Below are 20,172 nucleotides of genomic sequence, written 5' to 3'. Positions count from 1 at the left end.
TTGTAACATTAATAAATACTTAAAAATTAAAAATTATGAGAAGCTAGTAAAGTCAATATGTATCAACTTAGAAAAAATTGAGGATGATATAACGTTTAGTAGGCTATTTCGTAAAAGGCGTTAAGATCTTTTATTATGCGTTGAAATCTATACACTTTATTCATTTTGTTAAACATTTTTATACAATTCATTTCAAATGGAGCAATACATAATGATCGTCACAGAAAAGCCGACGACATTCAAAATTTATGTTAGAATATTTGACATTACATGTAGTGGCGTAAAGCTTTATTCATCTGCATGGCAGACATTTTCCGCAAGAGAATCATACATTAGAATTTATCTTACGACCGAGACATAAATTGAATTATACTGCGCTTTGAGTAATTTAACACACGTACCATCTCTCTAATGCATCACAAGAGATTAGTCTTCACGGAAGAATATGATATGTCACTTAATGTTTTTAGATATTACTAATATCTTTCTTTTAACAAGCGAAAATTAATGATGTTACGTCCGCGTTCAAAACACGTTCGAAAATAATTTTATAGACTCCGTTTATAATATTAAAAAAAAAAATTTAAATATATCGATAAAAACTCCCACATAATTAAATGTGACTTATTGCATTAAAAATCTATTTGTTTCTCTCAAAATATACAATGTATATACCTCAAGTAAAAATCAATTATAGACGTGTCAAAAAATTTATCACTAACATTTTATTGGACTTTTATAACAGCTTCTGTGTAATAGAAATCTCACGTAAATATCCTACACATACTATATGTACGTGATGAGATATATGACAGTTTATGAAATGAAATATATGCGTTTGGGAACTACAAATTTTCTCGAAAACTACTGCCTGTAACTTAGTGGGTTAAGCTTAATGAAATGAAAACGTATATTACAAGGATAATGGACCAGCGTTACTATGGTGTATATAAGCCCCATGTTATATTTCCAAGAGATATAATCAATGTATATATGTGTATTACTAATTCCAAATAATCTTACTCTGGTAGAGAATGAATAATGTGATTTTTGCGTCGTGTACTACATTATTCATACGTATAATCCACTTATTGTTATTGTATGAGTGTGTCTGTATATACAGGGTGTCCCATTTTAAAGGACCCACTCAAATATCTCAGAAACACTTCGTTAAATTGAAAAATGTTTCAAACAACAGTTGTGTGGCTTCAAGGGGGCCATAAGATGGTGACAATGATTTGATCTTGGAAAATCATTTGAAGGTCATGTGAAGGTCAACTTTAAAATCTTAAATGGAAACCCCCATTTTTTATTTAGTATTCTTGTAGCTGACATCGAGAGCTTTCCAAAACATTATAATAAAGTATATTTTTATTAAGTACTTTTTGAGTTATTTTATATTTTAATCTGACATTATATTTTGATATAAAAAATTAAATATCTCGTAAAATATTTAGTTTTTGATAATCTTACCGTAATACTTCTACGTACAGAATAATGAGACAAATCAATTAGTATAAAAAAAAAATTGTTTTTAAGAAAATTATTTACAATGTATTTTTTTAAACAATTATTTGTTTTTTGTTGGCACTAATTAATTTGTCTTATTATTCTGTACATAGAAGCATTACGGTAAAATTATCGAAAACTGAATATTTTACGAAATATTTTATTTTTTATATCAAAATATGTCAGATTAAAATATAAAATAACTCAAAAAGTACTTAATGAGAAAATACTTTATTATAGTGTTTTGGAAAGCTCTCGATGTCAGCTACAAGAATACTAAATAAAAAATGGGGGTTTCCATTTAAGATTTTAAAGTTGACCTTCACATGACCTTCAAATGATTTTCCAAGGTCAAATCATTGTCACCATCTTATGGCCCCCTTGAAGCCACACAACTTTTATTTGAAACATTTTTCGATTTAACGCAGTGTTTCTGAGATATTTGAGTGGGTCCTTTAAAATTGGACACCCTGTATATATATATATATATATATATATATATATATATATATATATACACTCATACAATAACAAATCGTATTTTCTAATATCAATAGCTATATTCTGTAATTGTACGTTTACAAATTTTCTATTATAGTTATTTCTCTTCTTTATAATATAATATAAACGGATTTGTTTTTAATTATAGAGGGAAAAGTTTAATATTTATAAAACTCAATATTAAAATGTGTTAAATTTTATATATTATCTTTTTCTCCATTTTTATCTTGGCCGTTCAAAGTGGCATAACAGTATGCAGAAATAATTGCTTCAATCCAGGGTTCCAAGTGCTATCGAGCACAAATACACACAGCTGGCAAATATCAACATACCTAAATTTGCAAAGCACAATGAAACGTCTTCGGAAAACAATAGCGCACCCCGTCGCTCGGGTGAGTGCTAACGGGGTGATTCGAATCGGTGAGTCGCAATCGACACGAGGGCCACTTTGGTAATGAACTTACGGGGAAACATGCTGATTAACCGGAACAGAACAATCCCGATCGGCGAATCGCCACGGAGAGAAACGTCGGCGGCTCTTTGTCCCGCGCGCTATATAATAATTGTAGTTCAGAGCGAGCCGCAGTTCGCCATTTCATCGCAAACACCGATTGACGCGACGGCGATTAAGCAAAGTTATTTTACTCAGTCGGTGACTGACGCGAGGCCTCGAATGTTTGCCTTTTGCATATTTATTATTTACGCGGATCTACATCTGATAGTAACTCAGCGGAGCCGGGGAGGGGGGGGGAGGAGAGGAAGGCTCGCGGAGGAAAATGTTCCTCGGAAATGAGTTCTTTTTTTGCATAACGAGACATTTTAGAAACTCGCGATTCACACTTTCGCGGCTCCGAGAGGAAGTTTTCTCCCACGGAGGAGGAAGATTCGTTCCGTTGTGTCCCGGGAGGACGTTAAAGCTTCCGCAACAAAAAAAGAAGTGTGCTTAAGAGTGATGTCTCTTTTCGCGTCTCATTTTGCAAAGTCTAAAACCTACTTTCCGTGCCACAATCAAAAATATCCCATACGCGTCCCGTGTGAAAGAACTCGGAGAACTTCACATACCCTCGGTGTAATCCTCAGGAGAATATTATACGTATAAGGGTAGTTCTTCTTCAGTCAAGAGTAATGTCTCGTCTACGTTTTGTGCTATTTCAGAACTTCGTCTTTCTTTCTTCTTCTTCTTCTAAAATAAAAAAAAACAAAAAAAAAACGTGTTTCATCTCGTGGTCAAAATCGCATCGATAAATGATTTTTCGACGTTCAGTTGCATCATTCTCGAAATGAAAATAAATTATGTAAATTAGTAAATAAATTTCTGCGTTGGAGGATATAATCAAATTGGAAAGTCCAGGAATAAGATTTCGATTCCGAGTGAATTCATTTAATTATGTGCACTTTGCGTCAAGCAAAACACTTTTGCTGAGATTTAATTTCAATCAATATGGTTCCATTATTCGTTTCTTTTTAATCCGTTTCGCTGTCTTTTCCATAAAAAGATTATATAAGATTAGCGTTTGTTCTATAAGCGATATCAAATTCTCCTCTTTTCATTAAAATTTCTTAATATATATATTATCAACGCATCCTTTCGTGAAATAAATAAGATTATCTATACGTATAGTGACTTCGCAAGTATCCTAAGAATAAAAATTTCTAAACACATGCTTTAGTACATGTAGGATTAAGTGGTAGTATCTTGTATGTGAGAGATACACCTGTGTCATCTTTCGATGATACCGATTTGGGCTTTCTATGCCGAAAACGACGAGATGTACGTACTTACTCGTTCGTGAAAACTTGGTCCTTTTTCTTCGACGTATTGAACTCTCGAGGAGTACTTTATTGAGGATTCGGCGGCGGGCTAAGTTTCTCCTTTTGTTCTCTCTATCGGAAGCTGCCGAGTTTCGAGTAGTGTACACGGCCGGGTAGTCTAAGCCATAGCATCGATTTCTCCATTTACGCTTTGATACGGTCACTACGCGAATCCTACGCCGTCTGGCCATTTGTAACCATATCCATGTAACGTACACCGCATTCGGCGCTCGTATATCTCGCATTCGATCGCATAATTACGAACTTCAAAACGCATTGCTTGTCAGATCGCGAAAAGAATTTATCGCGTATAAAATACGATTATACCGCGTTAGCCCATAGAGCACCGCAAGATTGCAACAACATTGCAGCAATATTTTTCTGCAAGATTGCAGAAACATTGCAAAATGTTATTGCAACGCTGTTATGATATTGCAGCAACAGTAAAATGTCCGCCTACAGAAAAATTGCAATATAATATTGCAGCAACATAGCAATATAATATATATGCAATAATGCTTTATGTATCGACATAATATCCTTAACATATGAAAAAAATAATAAGAAATTGGCCTATAAGAGTCAGGATCTAGCGTGTATATAGATTTTCTGTATTATAATAATAACCAAATTATAAAATGTAAATTTTTCAGTACACATTCGATTTCCTTCAGTGACAGAGAATATCTAAGAGAAATAAGAAAAAACTCAATTTACAATTATGTAAATTCACAATTTCTTTGTATACGAAATATTCAGATATCCACGGATGCAAAAAAATTGTGGTGGATTTACGCATAAAACGAGTTTTTTCACATCTCTCTTGTCTTTATATAATCTCAAAATTTATTTATTAAAATCTGAAGTATCTTACATATTAGAAAATATTATCAAATTTTTGATTTTATATAAGAATGGAAACTATTAAAAGAATTTTTAGTCCAATGTCTGAGCCCCTGTATTGAGGTCATATCATACGACTTAAATTAACAAAAATAGTTATTATATCTTTTTAATCTTACTAGCCGCTCTTTGTAAACTTTATATAATCATCATGATTAAAAATTAAACGCGGAATAGATAGCGCAACATGCGCCACATAGTGGTAAACGAATGAACTAGCGATTATCGAATACTTTTTTGGTAATATTTTCGGAATGTTGCTGTAACATTGCTAAAGTTATATTGTAAAATAATGTCTTTGCAATATTTCTGCAATATGCAATATTGCAATATTGCAGCAATGTTGTTGCAAGCTTCAGTGCTGTATGGAAGAGGGAATAACAGAAAATAATTTGAGCTGATAAATAAACGCGTATCGGAATAAAGGAGCACACACAGGAACGAGTCTGAAAATTTTGGATTCTACAAACTACATAATTATTCAAGAATTTTTAATTTATTGTTCGTTGAAACGCATTTAGTAATGTGGCTATAAATTATAATGATTTTCGTAACTTTACGGAATTAAGAGATTTAGTATAAATATTTACGAGATGTTGTGATATATATATATATTATACGTCAAACATTTTGATCTCTTTAACGAAGTACTGCATTATAATTAATACGTCGCGTCACGTAGTTAATCTTTTTCGTTTTAACAACCTTTCTCTCTCCCTCTGCGTACCGGATGGAATGAGGAATGGCCCGAAAAGCGTCGAATTTAATCCGCGTGTACGCGTAAACGATTAAATAAGATTTACCGGCGATGCGGTCGAAAAATCATTCGGGTCGCTGCACGCGCCGCGCCGACAATATCGATGCTTTTAATTGAAAACGCGTGTTACCGTGTGTTTTTCGGGGATTTCCCGGGGATTCCGGAATAATAACGCGGCTCATCGGCGCCCGATAATTATTTCGCACTCGACCCGGTTATCGGCTCGAAAATTCGCGCTAATCCCGCGCGCGTGGACTCTCTCTCTCTCTCCACAAATGGTGTTCGCTCCATTGGTCGGCGCCTCGTTAACCCGGAAATTGCGTTTCGAAACACCCGTTCCTCTAATCGCCCTGCCGTACCGCCGGAACGACAATTGTCGGCGGCGAAGGAAGGAAGGGTTAATCTAATGGTTCTCGATCTCCGAACGGCAGACGGCGTAATCGTAATCAGGCGCCCAATATTGGCAAATGTTCCGCCGCCTCTAAAATCGCGATTCTTCAAAAATTCTGCTCGTGTACTTGATAAAAGAGAGCTGTTGACTGAAGGAAAAATACCTCTCAATTCTAACAATTTTTTGATCTTATTGTTTCTTCGTCTTCGCTCATTAATGTATATAGATTTTTTGCGAGGAAAATTCAGAGATGCTTATATGTACTGTTGATCGAGAGACAATAATTTAACTCATTGAGTAAATAAATTTACTTATAGAGTAAATATTTCCCATACAGCACCGCAAGATTGCAACAACATTGCAGCAACATTTTTCTGCAAGATTGCAACATTGCAGAAACATTACGAAATGTTGCTGCAACGTTGTTATGATATCGCAGCAACAATAAAATGTCCGCCTACAGAAATATTGCAATATAATATTGCAGCAACATAGCAATATAATATATATGCAATAATGCTTTATGTATATTTATCGACATAACATCCTTAACATATGAAAAAAATAATAAGAAATTAGGCCTATAAGAGTCAGGATCTAGCGTGTATATATTAGTTTTTCTGTATTATAATAATAACGAAATTATAAAATGTAAATTTTTCAGTACATATTCGACTTCCTTCAGTGACAGAGAATATCTAAGAGAAATAAGAAAAAACTCAATTTGCAATTGCGTAAATTCACAATTTCTTTGTATCCGAATTCTTCAGATATCCGGATGCAAAAAGATTGTGGTGAATTTACGCATACAACGAGTTTTTTTCACATCTCTCTTGTCTTTATATAATCTCAAAATTTATTTATTAAAATCTGAAGTATCTTTTGCATATTAGAAAATATTATCAAATTTTTGATTTTATATAAGAATGGAAACTATTAAAAGAATTCTTAGTCCAATGTCTGAGCCCCTGTATTAGGGTCATATCATACGACTTAAATTAACAAAAATAGTTATTATATCTTTTTAATCTTACTAGCCGCTCTTTGTAAACTTTATATAATCATCATGATTAAAAATTAAACGCGGAATAGATAGCGCAACATGCGCCGCATAGTGGTAAACGAATGAACTAGCGATTATTGAATACTTTTTTTGTAATATTTTCGGAATGTTGCTGTAACATTGCTAAAGTTATATTGTAAAATAATGTCTTTGCAATATTTCTGCAACATTAAACTGCAATATCCAATATTACAATGTTGGAGCAATGTTGTTGCAAGCTTCAGTGCTGTATGGGTTGGAAATAATAATCGACATATAAGTGAACGATAAAAATAAAATAATGAGAGACACATGAGTGCTGCCAGATTGAAATCGCGCATTGAATATTAACTTGTGATAAAAATAAAAATCTGCCATCCTTCTCACACAAGAATAATAAATTTTTAACTCTAATAATTAACAGAAAGCTTGAATAGAAATAACGAAACAATCGTTATTATAAATATCAAAAAAATTTTCTTTTAGTTTCTCGAAAATTTTCATTTTTAGATATGACTGATTGTTACCGAGATTTTAATTATGATTTTAATTATACGCTGCAAATAGACAATTCTATAAAAACTAAACAAAAACTTTTATGTAAAATTCTATTAAATGCACAAATGCTAAAACAAGGATTTTACAAATCTCTTGATTTTTATGTATTTTAAGAATACTGTAATTTTTATCGAAAATGCAGTTATATTCTAAAAAAGAGGGAAGCATATTCACAAACTTACATTCTTCCGCAAAGAATTTTACGCTTTGTCAGTACAGCGATATGATTTCGACATATATTATTCACTGGGGATAAAAATTTTCAAAGGACGATGTAATGTCGCGAAAGATACTTGAATAATTGAAATCACAGACGGTCGGAAGTTTCGAGTTTACGATATTAATGTAGCGCACTTAGACTTCGCTGATGACATCGGACACACACAGATATCCATCCAGATATTTAACGATCTTGTGGAGCTTAAAAGCCACCGTGAATTCGACGTCGCGCCGCCGTCGAAGTGCTTCCCGTCGCTGCTTATTTAAATTTTCATAGTCCTAACTGCGGTAAAAATATTTTTTTATTAACGGCTCAACTCCTCAAGATATGTACCCAGTCTTTTCGGATCGATACCGCCCAAGTACATATTTATGAACGTAATGCTGAGTTATTGCGAGAGATTCACGATAATTGACACGATATTGATGGATAGCCTAAAGGTAAAGTTATATAAAATAATCTATAATTATCAATTAAAAATATAAAATTATAAATACAATAATTTATATATATTTTCTTTATTTAATTAATATTTAAAATTATAAATATAATTATATTTGGAATTTAAATTGTCAGTCGCGCGAGATAAGATCTTTTATAAAGCTGCAATTCCTAATTAAAGTGTACAAAGCAATTAAATAGAAATGATACCGAATGCGGTTTCTTCGACAAGTCTTCTGTAAATAAAACTCGCGTATACACTACCTTCAAAGCAATTCGGTCTTTATCTAAGAAAACCATCGTATTAGAAGAAGTCTCTCGGTCCAACTCTAACGAACCCCTCGAAAGGTTCCCCGTATCTTTTCTCTCCCCTTCTTTTTTTAATAGACTCGCCGATGGAGAGCTACGCACGGCTACGCGATTAAGGCGACCCTTCTATACGCCTCGCTGATCACGCACGTACAGTAGTCCTGTTTAATCTCGCGGGGATAAATAAGAAATTGAGCGCGGAAGAGAAGAGAGTAGGTCGCGAACAGGGGATCGACAACGTGTCTCGGCTCTTCTCGTTCTGGACCGAAACGAGCGTCACGTTTCCGCGTCTCGATCGTCCCGGGAATTCGGACCATTATCAGCCGGAGATAGCGCATGGATCGCGAAAAAGGACGCTGGATTTACGGACTACCACCAGGGCAGATGGCTGCTCTTGTTTCCTCTTTATTCGCTCAGGCTGGACGGCTTGCTGCGGACAAAACTAAGCGGAAATACGCGTATGTTTTTCTCTTGTTTTTACCATTGTCGTTGTATATATGTTGGATTATGGCTTGCAGGAACAATGTAAATGGGCTGAGCGAGTCCTGTTAATTTATAAGCTTGACTCGGGGACGCGCAACATAATATTATTAGGAATGTATTTCATTTTCGTTTTGATCGCAATAGAGATGATTTTTTTCAAAAATTATTGTAAGATAGTAACTGTGGTCACATAGCAGATAATTTTCCATTCGCGTAATTATGGAGAAAAATTCAAGAAATTCTTTCATCAATTAATTTTCAATCCTTGCATGGCTTACAGATATTCCTTAAAATTCAAAGAATGTTTTCGATTAAATCATCATATAGCTACTGCAGGGTTGGGAGGTAACGCGTTACTTGTAACGCCGTTACCGTTACAGTTACTTTTTTTCGGTGACTGTAACGGTAATGGCGTTACAAATTTTATTTGTAACGGAAAAAGTAACTTCGTTACATTTTTCGGTAACGAGTAACGAATTTAACAGTTACTTTTATCGTTACTTTTTTCAAATTTTTTGATTTATTTAAGATATTATTCTTGCTATTGTGCGTGATAAAATTTTTATCTTAACCGTAAAGCCGTAAGCAAATCGACCAATTAGCATTCTTATTATGTTGTAAAAATGCTTGAATGCGATTGATCAACTTATGGCTCTTGCAGACCAGTGCGATGACCCGACGCGCGATATCCAATGAGAGCTTTATCTTTTCGGAAAAGCAGAGCTCTCATTTACTACCAGTTCTAAGTACCTTGCAACGAAAATTAGAAAATCTCAATAAATCTGACCTTATAGATTGCCATTCATTGGTTGAAGCTATTCAGCAAGGTTTAAATAAAAGGTAACTTATTAATTTGATTAATACATGTTATTTAATTTTAAATAAGGATTTAATTGAAAAATATTATTTTATTTTAAACTATTGATTCAAAATTATTAATCTCAATAAAACAAACAATGTCGCTTAATTTACTATATTTGATTTAAATTTTCTTACAATATTTGAAACAAAAGAATTAATAATAGCAGCATGTTTACATCCAAAATTTAAGTTAAACTGGTTAACCGGAGAAAAAAGAAAACGTGCTGAAAATTACTTGGAGGATTTATTGGGAATCCGATCAACTGAAAATTCTCCAAAAGCTGGAAAATCTGACGATCACGATGATTTTTTCATTTTTGAGCAAAAAACGGTGCAAAATGAATCTGAACAAGAAGAATTGCAACGGTTTTTAAAATCAAATAATTGTAATATAGAAATGTTAAACGACTATCTAAGACTTAAAAAACTTTTTATTAAATATAATATAGCTCTACCAAGCAGTGCATCTGTAGAAAGAATGTTTAGCATCGGTGGCTCTGTATTAACACCACAAAGAGGGCATTTAAATGATGATACTATGGAGCAACAAATTTTATTAAAAATTAATAAAGAATTTCGATAAAATTTAATCATTTATTTTGTAATAAACCTTGAATGAAATCTTGCTTACAATTTTTTAAAAGTTTTTCTTATGCAAAATAATTTATTAGTTTGTATTGTAAAAAAGTAACGGAAATTGTAACGACTCGTTACTTTTTAGTAACTGTAACGGTAACGAGTTACTTTTTAAAATTAGTAACGAGTAACGGTAACGAGTTACTTTTTAGAAAAAATAACGGTAACGGTAACGAGTTACTTTTATAAAGTAACTTTCCCAACCCTGAGCTACTGTTAGTTAACAATTCTCAATCAAGAGTCCTTTGAACGATGCGATAGTTTATTGTATCCGGAATAATTTAATAATTTTAAATAAAGATGCAAAAGGTTTTATAATTAGAAAATGGAAAAGTTTTTAACTCGGTATACGTAATTTACATCGCCATGCGGTAGAGGTAATGGAGCGCTAAAATTTTACCAACATCTCATAGAATCCCTTAAATCCGTGCGAAACATTTTGAAGAGCACGGGATTTACATGATGGCATCATTTAACGAGGTATATTTTTCGTCGTTACGTATATGTGTACCATTGTCACAACGCGTGCACGGTGTAGCCGCCGATTCTCTCCGCAACTAACTTTTAAGCTCAAAAGCCGCAGTATACACTTTTTCAAGAAGGGTAAAAAAGCGAAACTTTTATACTTTGAGATCCTTATTGCATTATTGTCAACGAGCGAGCAGAATACATGGACTTAATTTTTGTCTAGAATTTGATGTCTTTCCGTAACGTGGCTTGCATGAAATCCTTATGAAAAATTATGTAGGATTATTTGTAACAATCTTTGAGACTCCATTCTCTGGTTCGAAAAGGACTTTTTCTTTGAAAAAAATTCGATTGGATGCAATCTTTCGCGTAGCTTGTGAAAATTTTTAGCACATTAAATATCTCTCTTCGGAATTGCTCTTTAATAAACTTGAATTGAATTTCTTTGAAAATGAAGTATATTTAAAATTAACTAAAGCAAACGTAAGTTCCGTTAGTCATCTCTTTAATCAATCCTTAATTTATTAAATTTCTTTATCTTTAAAGTTACATAATTTCATTATATTCATATAAATATTATATATATGTATATTAATGCACATACTGCTTGATTTAGATTTTTGCAGGGAAAATCTTGATTCGTACTTTGTCAAAAATTATTCTCTACTGAAATATCCTGCACGCAATAAAAGTCGAATAATGATATACAAAGATTTTACTGCTAATCACGTTCGCGTAAAGTACCGGCAGTCTTTTATTGGAGTCTTATCCTTGTTTCCTTTCCCCGGGAACAGACGATCCTAATAGTAACAATATTCTCGAAGCGCCTCTTTCGCACGCGACACACTCAATGCTTTTTTTTCTTTTCTTTAATCCGAGTTACGCCATCTTTCTTACCAATAGCACCGCCGGCTGTAATTTGTAGGGGACAAGAACTTTCCAGAAAGGCACTGAACAACTTTTATAACGTTTTTTACGCGTCGTAAACTGGTGTGATACTTTACCTTCTTCTTATATTACCGCTTTCCTGAAGATTATAGCGCGCAAAAAGGTAAGCAAGGAATTATCTTTCCTAAGATATTTCCTAAGAGTAGTTTCATTAGTGGACAATGTTCTAAAAAATAAAAAAAAAAATTAAAAAAAAAAATAAAAAAATATTTTTTAAAATATTTAATTTATAAAATAATAAAATGTATAAAGAAAAGGTAGAAAAAAATTTCTTATATAAAACTTTGCATCTCAAATAATAATCCTAGTACGCAGCTTCACATGCTTACTAAATTAATTTCGTAAAGAGTCTGATTCGCATTTTACTGCAATTTCTCAATACATTTAAATAATGTCCAGAAGCTATTAGAACACAGACATTACGACGAAAATATCGGGACATTTTTCGCTCGTGACTTCATCTAAACGGAGAAGCGCTATTGACGATCGAAGCGATGCATCGTGACAGTCGTATTTTCTATCGACAAGACGACGAGCAAAAGAAGGGGGGCGATCGATTAGCCCTTAAGCGCGAACGGGCAACGTCCTTCCTCCAATCTCCGAATCGAATCAAGCGCCGTGCTTGAACGAACTTACGGCAAAGGCGATATAAAATAACGCCCGAAGGGGAAAAATGATCCCGGGCCGCAGCCGCGACGGCTAATTGCATTCGTTAAAGAGGCCCGCCCAAACCGCGTTGATGCTTTCTCCGGGGCACACGCAAGCTCACCCTTCTCCACTTTCTCCCCCGTACCATTCGCCCCTTGCTTCTTTTTTTTTTTTTTCCTCCATCCCTCGTGGACTAGGCTCTCCGCCAATCTTTTCCTCCGCCGTTCGGCAACTCGTCGCAATTTGCGCAACGGCGGGAGAACTTCCTGAAGAGAGGTTACGAAAGTTTCGGATCAAATGAGCGAAAAACGGGAGGGAAAGAAGGGAAAAAGCGGCAGGAGACCACGCGATGAATTATGGACATGATCGCGCGGGATCCCTTGATCTCTCTCCCTCGGAATCTGAAAACTTAAAGCTCGATTTTCTACCTCACGAGAAAAGTATATTAATTTTTTATAATTAATTAAATATATAATAAACCAAAAATAAGTGTTATATTATTTCTTTGATATTAATAATATATTAAAATAATCTTAATACATGTATATTAATTTTTATTTAATTAAATATATATAATGAATCAAAAATGAGTATTATATTATTTCTTTATATTAATAATATAATTAAAATAATCTTAATACATGAAAACAATATTAATAATATATTATGTTAAAAAAGTGTTCTCTGTAATATCTCTCTGTAATATGTAGGGGAGACTTCGTCTACGTACTTTAATTTACCAACGGGGGAAATGAAAAGATCGGATAGGGAGAATCGAGGGATCATCGAAATATGTCACGTCGTGCGGAGGTTTTCGTTGCGTTTTATTGATCCGATACAGAGTCGTAAATGGTACAATCGGCAAATTCATCGGCGGTACAATCGATATAGTCATATGTATATATACACTTATGTACATATGGCGCCAATAGACGCGCGCATCAGCTAACGCAATGCCTGGCGCGGAATAACGCTTCCGGGTTATCGTTATACATCGAAATATAACGGGAAAATCGAGCGTCCTGTATTCCTGATCGTCGAGATACAAAGTCGTAAAAAAGGACCGGCGCGAAATCGTGGACGCGAATGCGAGGGAGACAGGAAGGGAAACGGGGACAATTGGAATAAAGGTGGACAAACAGAGAGGAGAGAGATGTCGATCAGGAGATCTCTATCGAAGACTAGAAAACGTATACTCGATTCGTATGTTATTGTACACTAAAGCCGCGACAGCACTGTGCTTTATACGCCTTACCTATCTATACGCTTTTAATGGAGCTTAACGCCTACAAAATGCGATTACACCTATACGTGTCTGTCGATATGGATAATGGGTGATAGGACGATCGAGCGATCTCTGCGTATCGATCGAGCGAATAGGACAAGGAACCTTTCGATCAGCATGTTCCTCAGGGAGCCCCGATTCCTCATCTTGTATAGGATAATTATCTTATCATGGTCGATTATCCTGCGTCTCCTCGGTCGTCGATCGCGCCTCGTCAGCGCTCGTTTCAGCATCGAATTAAATTAAGAGTCTGAATTCTGTTTCGATCAAAATTCAATTCGGCAGATAAAGAAAAGGCGCAATCTCTTTCTTGTATATTTATGTACAAAAATGTTGCTTTATATAAAGCAGATGTAAAGGGAATACATTTTCTCCTCGTAAAATAAAATTATTTCAAAAAACATGTTGACAAAAATTTTCTTATACCTTTTGCATCGTACGATGATCACGCGAGATGAATGATAAGTTCTTCGAGAGATTATCAAGATGGTTAGGTTAGGTGCACGACGGCAGGTGATAAAAGAGTTAATTACGCGATCGACAAAAACTGCGGCGGATGTCGCGTCCGGTGGGATCGATCGTCGTTTCTTTACTGGTTACTTGACGCAAGCTGCGGAGAAGACTACTCGATGTCCTTCTCGATGCCTTCTGTCGGCCCTCAAGATGCTCTTTGCGCACCCTAGAGTCTCGACTTTACTCCCCGAAGTAAGAAGTTCCAAGAGAATCGCCGCGTTTCATCGCGAGGGGCCGGTGAGCGGGACGATACTCACGTTTCTTCCTCTATCGACGAATTTCGCAAAGAGAGTCTTCATTTATTCGGGGTGACTCTCCGCTTCTCCGATTGATCGCTTTTACTCAAACGCGGAAGTTTGTCGGCGACGATACTTGGCTATTTGCTAATGGACGTTTCCTTGCTTCCAAGGCTCAACTCTTCCAGTTTCGATTAAGTATCCGGTAATTTCTCCGACCAGTATAACGCATAAATTCCTAGATTGTAGTCAGTTGTATAGCGCGCGAAGTGTCAAAGAGTTAGTTGACTGATTACTGAGAAGCATCGAAATCTGAGAAGTGCGTTAAGTCTTCGCCGAAGTAATCTTTCGAGACAAACGGAGAAACGTATTCAGGAAACGTGTAGGAAAAAATATTTTCTTTGCTTCGCTTTTATATAGCGCGTGCTATAAATAGAAAGTGTACTGATCTTGAACGGAGGGAACTTTATCTCGGCTCTCTTGACCTCCTGACGAGGGAGATATTATTTATGGATTGCGTGACGTGTGTGCGTAAATTACTTCAGTCTCATTAAATCTTCAAAATAAAGTGCCTTTTCACTCTTCGAGTAATTTTATACTGTCTTATGTATTTGCGATATCTGTGTCTCGATTGAAATATTATCTCGATGATCTCTGATTTAATGGGATTATTGACCGTGCGAACGAAAGGGAAAAATAATCCCGATTCTAAGTTTCACTTTCTCAAACAAGCCGGATCCAAAAAAACTCCACGATTTGCGCCCTCCCTCGCCGAAACCTTCTCACCGAAATTTCCGGACCTGTTGAATTGTCATTTCTCGTGGATCCCGCTTATATTCAAGCAAGTAGAACGAGACAAATTTTACTTGGATTAACACTCTCGGGGACGATATATTTCTGAATCGTATATATAAAAGATCAAAAACTCATATTTCTAATAAATCGGATATGACATAAAATACTCGCAAAATATATTTTCGAATAATTGAGAAATATCGCAACGTATTCGGAGTGAACATCATGTGCCCTGTGTCCCCGAGAAAATCGAACCACTTTCGTGTCGCCGCACAATTTGACGAAAAATTCAAAGTTCATGTCGATATCGTGGAGACATTTCGGAGCGATTCTGGGTACCGTCGAACCGAGCGAGATAGTAGAAAACCGAGACACAATGAACGATCATATTAGGCATACTCATAGCGATCTATTCATCAATTAACATCAACCGGACTCTCCTCGACAATCTTCTCCAGCAGCTGGCCCGACTCGAAATCCCTGCATCTGTTACCGATGCAAACGGACGAGCCTAAGGCCGAGCCGATCTCCTGCGGCAGGCCCTTCTTCAGGACATTGAGATACCCCTAGCTTTGAACTATATCGCTAACATACTCCTCGTGGAGCGCGAGCAAATGACGCGGTACGTCTAGGGCGGTGTGGAGGGTTACGGTGACGCCGCGATTAAGGCTTATCGCCGGATAAAAGACGCCATAGAGATCGCGAAACGCGACACCGCCCTGCGGCTGATCGTTGACGAAGAAGCGCAATGTGTGCGTGGTGTCCAGGTCGAGGAGGACACCGACGGTCGAGCCCTGCTGGACGCCTCCCTCGGTACGCTGCGCGTGTCCGCCACCGTGCATGAACCACGATCGTTGCCGATCTATGTACATGCTCCAGCCCTTGTCGTCCTTACCTGTGAACAGACGATTTGCAAAATTGCGCGAGCCGATCTCCAGCTTCGAGAAAAAGACGAGGAGATCGAATTGCATTACCACGTAAATGGCAGAATAAGTGTTAGAATGTTAGAAACAGAATGTGCGGGGGAGTATATTTTAAATAAAAATATTTGTATAAATTATTTTTCTTCTACTGAATTATAAATGTGTTTATATGAAATAATAATCGTATCAATATTTATCTGTATGTTAATTGAAATTTTATGGGAAACATGTGATTGATTTTACGAATCAGAAATAAATATTTCTCTTCAAAGGCAAAGAGACTTCGCGTGATCAGTCGAGATAATTATTTCTCTCGCATTGTGAGCAGTAAAATATGATGGTTTGAGAGACATTCTAGTTTCTATTTCTATTATACATTTCCATCGGGTTTATTAAACTGAGCGCGATCTTTGGTTTTCCACAGCTCTAATACCCGTATTCATAGTCCTTCCTTATTTTAAGGACGGAGGAAGCCTCCATGAAGGATCCCTTGAATCTGCAAGGCCACCTTGTTTCATAGATGGACCTCGAGTCTCCCTTTCAGAAGGAAGGAATATTTTAGGGATTTTTAGTGACCGACTGGAGGCAGCACCGTTTTATGCTGCCTGCAACTAATTTCATATAATACATATGAAAACTTTTTCGTATCTTCAAAAAATTCCACGGGATTTTCCCAATCGCGAATGTATCTTTTCGGAATCCGCCACAGAATCCGATTCTCTGGATTTTCGTCTTCAAATCCATCGTCAGAATCATTTAAAAATTCATTGTCCATTATCCCTTTTTCCTTTATACACTTTCAGTTTGAGAGCGCGACAACAAATAACCACAAAACCACAAATGTAATGAAACTAACTTTTGGAGGTTATATTTGATTATATTCTGCGTATCGTCTGCTAAAAAGATCGCATCCACTCCTCAAGGAAGCTCGTGACCTTCCTTGAGATAAGGGAGCCAATAAGATTCCTAGTTCGGTCAAGGAAAGTTTATGAAACGTGGAACGAGGAACAAGGAATCCTTATTCCTCAAGGACGGACTATGAATACGGGTATATGAGCATTGACCTGGTTTCCACGTATCCAAGGATTAAAGTATCCTTCTCTTTTAGTACGTTGCACAACCGCCCGCTTTCGGAATCTCTTGACCATCGTTTTCTTTCATCCACAGCGACATATAAGAGATAGAGAGATACAGAAAGAAAAAACACAATACATACGTCTCTCGCTTCCGAATTTCCCAACAAATCAGGGATCTCCGGAGAGTGTACCGGGTGGCGCATGAATATTTCATCGGTGCCAGATAAACCGCACGATCTTCCTCTCCTTTTCCGGAGAAAAAGACCAAAGAGGAGAGAAAGAGAGAGAGGGAGGGCAACAGTGTTAGACTTACCCAGCATCTGATCGCGCGACACGTCGGCCCGGGCGATACCGAAGGCCGGATCGGTGTCACTGTGATATCGATCGATAGTCAGCTCCCAGTAGTGGACGCCCCGCGAGAAACCGACGCTCGAGAGGACCACGCGGTGCTCGTAGCCCTCGCAGGACGCGCTCATCGCGTCCTCCGATATGGACACCTCCTGCGGTATGCCGGCCGCGCCGGTGGCCCACGAAAACCACGCAACTGCAAGGGACCAGAGAGGATGTAGCTCCGATTAATATTCCGCGGATACGGATCCGCAAGCGCGCTTAACGAACTGCTCACACGAGCCCCGGATATCGAAGTGGCCGGGTTATTGGAAATTCGATTCATCGCCGCCGCACTCGATTTTAATAACGGCGTGACGGGATCGTGGAATCTTAATGGGGGACGAGGAACGATGTGAGGGAGGAGAACCCGGATTTTCTACGCCGCTAAATAATTTAAGAATTTGACACGTCGAAGGTCTCGATGTGACGCGATTGCGAAACCTGAACGTGGAAGGGGGAGGACATATCTTACTTCACGCAATGTTGAATCATTAAAAATTTTTATATAGAATTTCTTACGACGCGTGCGACTGTCGAAACTTAATATTTAATATTCTCACTCAGCGAATGTCACAAGTTATTCACTATCCGGAAATACGAAAAAAAAAGATCAATTTTCTCTCCTTTACAATCTCATTACGTATTAATATCTCATTCCGAACAATATATGTTATAAATAGAAACAGAGCAGAGCTAATGCAATCTTAAAAAAAAAAAAAAAGGAGCAACGTAAAAATTTTAATCTGCGTATCAAATAAACATTCAATATTCGTTATTAATCGATTCACCGTTCAAAGATTAGAAGATAATAATACATCTAATTCTCTGCGATGATAAAAGATGAAGAAATATTTATATAATAGACTCAATAATAATAAAATCAAACGAAATTTCTCGAGAATCCGTATCGAAAATATACGAAAATAAAAATGGGAGTCATTTGCAATTGTCGGTCTCACATTATTCCGCAAACGTTAGGCTGGCGTTCTATCGCGTTCATTTCTGTGCGTTCACCGTCCATCTCATCGATCACGCGATCGCGCCGCGGAAAAAAAAAAGAGAGGAATACGCGCGGTTGGAAAATCGACGTCGCTTACGACCGTTCGTCTTCCTAACGCGACACCGGCGCCGATGCCGGTTTCCCAGCCGAGCCCTTTGCGCATTCGGCCCAGGAAACCGTGAAAAAGGGGGGGGAGGGAAACCGGAGAATCTCACCCTCCGCGGTCTGAAGGCCGATCAGTTCCGAGTACTCGCCCTCGCCGGCGCTGTTAAAGGCCCGCACCCTGGCATTATAGAGTGAGTTGAAGTGCAGCCCATCCACAGTGCAGATAGTCTCGCGTCCGCAATAGACTTCCTGTGAATCAGATTTCAAACGGCACACCCGTAAATTTGCGGCTTGCAATTACATCTGAGTAATTTGTATCGCTAGTCGAGAGAAAGAACGATATTTTCGCGAAAATATAATTAATTCCTTTGCAAAATAATATTATTTAAAAATCCTTGCTTGTCACAATGCACAAGATATCATTTATATATATATATATATATATATATATATATATATATATTAGGTGTACAACTTTGCTTCCGCCGTTTTTTTCCCGAAATTCGAGGCTTTATTGTAAAAAACTGGTTAGGCGTTTTGAAATTGTTTGTTGAGTCACTCCCAATGATCGTGCCAATTCTTTTTGACTTTGACTCGAGTCTTCATTAAGTAATGCCTCCAATTCTGCATCTTCGAAAACCTTCTCTCTTCCACCGCTATGCCGGTCTTCGATGTGAAAATCACCGTTCTTGAAGCGTTGAAACCACTCACGACACGTTCTTTCACTAATAACGGCTTCACCATAAGTATTTGAGAGCATTCGATGAGCCTCAGCCGCAGATTTCTTCATATTGAAGCAGAAAATTAAAACCTCCCGCAAATGACGAGAATTTGGTTCGTAAACTGACATTTTCAATCGAGAATAACTTTACGATGCAGACACAAATCGACTAATGTTTCTATGGGGTTATGTTGACAGATGCCCAAGTTTATCGCATGACGTCTATGATCTATTTATTTCGACCACTACTTACCGCTAAAGCCATCTATAGGAAAACGGCGGAAGCAAAGTTGTACACCTAATAGTATAAAAAAATATAAAGATATTTTAAAATAAAAAATTCATTTTCCATATAAATGCGTATGTAAAACAATATATTAAATATAATAAGAAAATAATGATATGAAATAGAAATTCTTGAAAATATACAGAAACAAATAATTTATTTAAAAATATGATAAGATATCGAGATCGACTTTCATATACGAACAATGGTTAAAGCAGATCGAAATGTTCGACTGGAATAAAATTCTAAGGCGAGCATTGTAGTTGAGATGGTAGATCAATGAGAATAAGCGGATTTTACTTGTCATCCAAACTTTTTAAAAAGAAATGTCAAGTTAATATTGATTGGTCGAGCC

The 20,172-nt window shown here is 36.6% G+C and overlaps 1 protein-coding gene across 2 annotated transcripts in view; it reads right to left on the bottom strand.

Annotated features, from left to right (window-relative positions):
* Positions 1-13,300: 13,300 nt before the first annotated feature.
* The window catches only part of Trim9 (E3 ubiquitin-protein ligase Trim9), a 106,918-nt gene continuing 100,046 nt past the window's right edge, over positions 13,301-20,172 (bottom strand). For both annotated transcript variants that reach the window (XM_070294098.1, XM_070294099.1), the window contains 3 exons: positions 18,921-19,059; positions 17,629-17,859; positions 13,301-16,211 (listed from right to left, as the gene is read on the bottom strand). In XM_070294098.1, coding sequence (XP_070150199.1) covers positions 15,883-16,211; positions 17,629-17,859; positions 18,921-19,059 — 699 coding nt within the window. In that variant the 3' untranslated portion in view covers positions 13,301-15,882. The remainder of the gene's footprint in view (positions 16,212-17,628; positions 17,860-18,920; positions 19,060-20,172) is intronic.

Source organism: Polyergus mexicanus, unplaced genomic scaffold (assembly GCF_030449975.1).
Source record: "Polyergus mexicanus isolate NDT 795.1 unplaced genomic scaffold, iyPolMexi1.0 SCAF_4, whole genome shotgun sequence".
NCBI classification, from domain to species: Eukaryota; Metazoa; Arthropoda; class Insecta; order Hymenoptera; family Formicidae; genus Polyergus; species Polyergus mexicanus.
The sequence above is the reverse complement of the archived record's forward strand: the minus strand, read 5'-3'. Positions and strand labels throughout refer to the sequence as shown.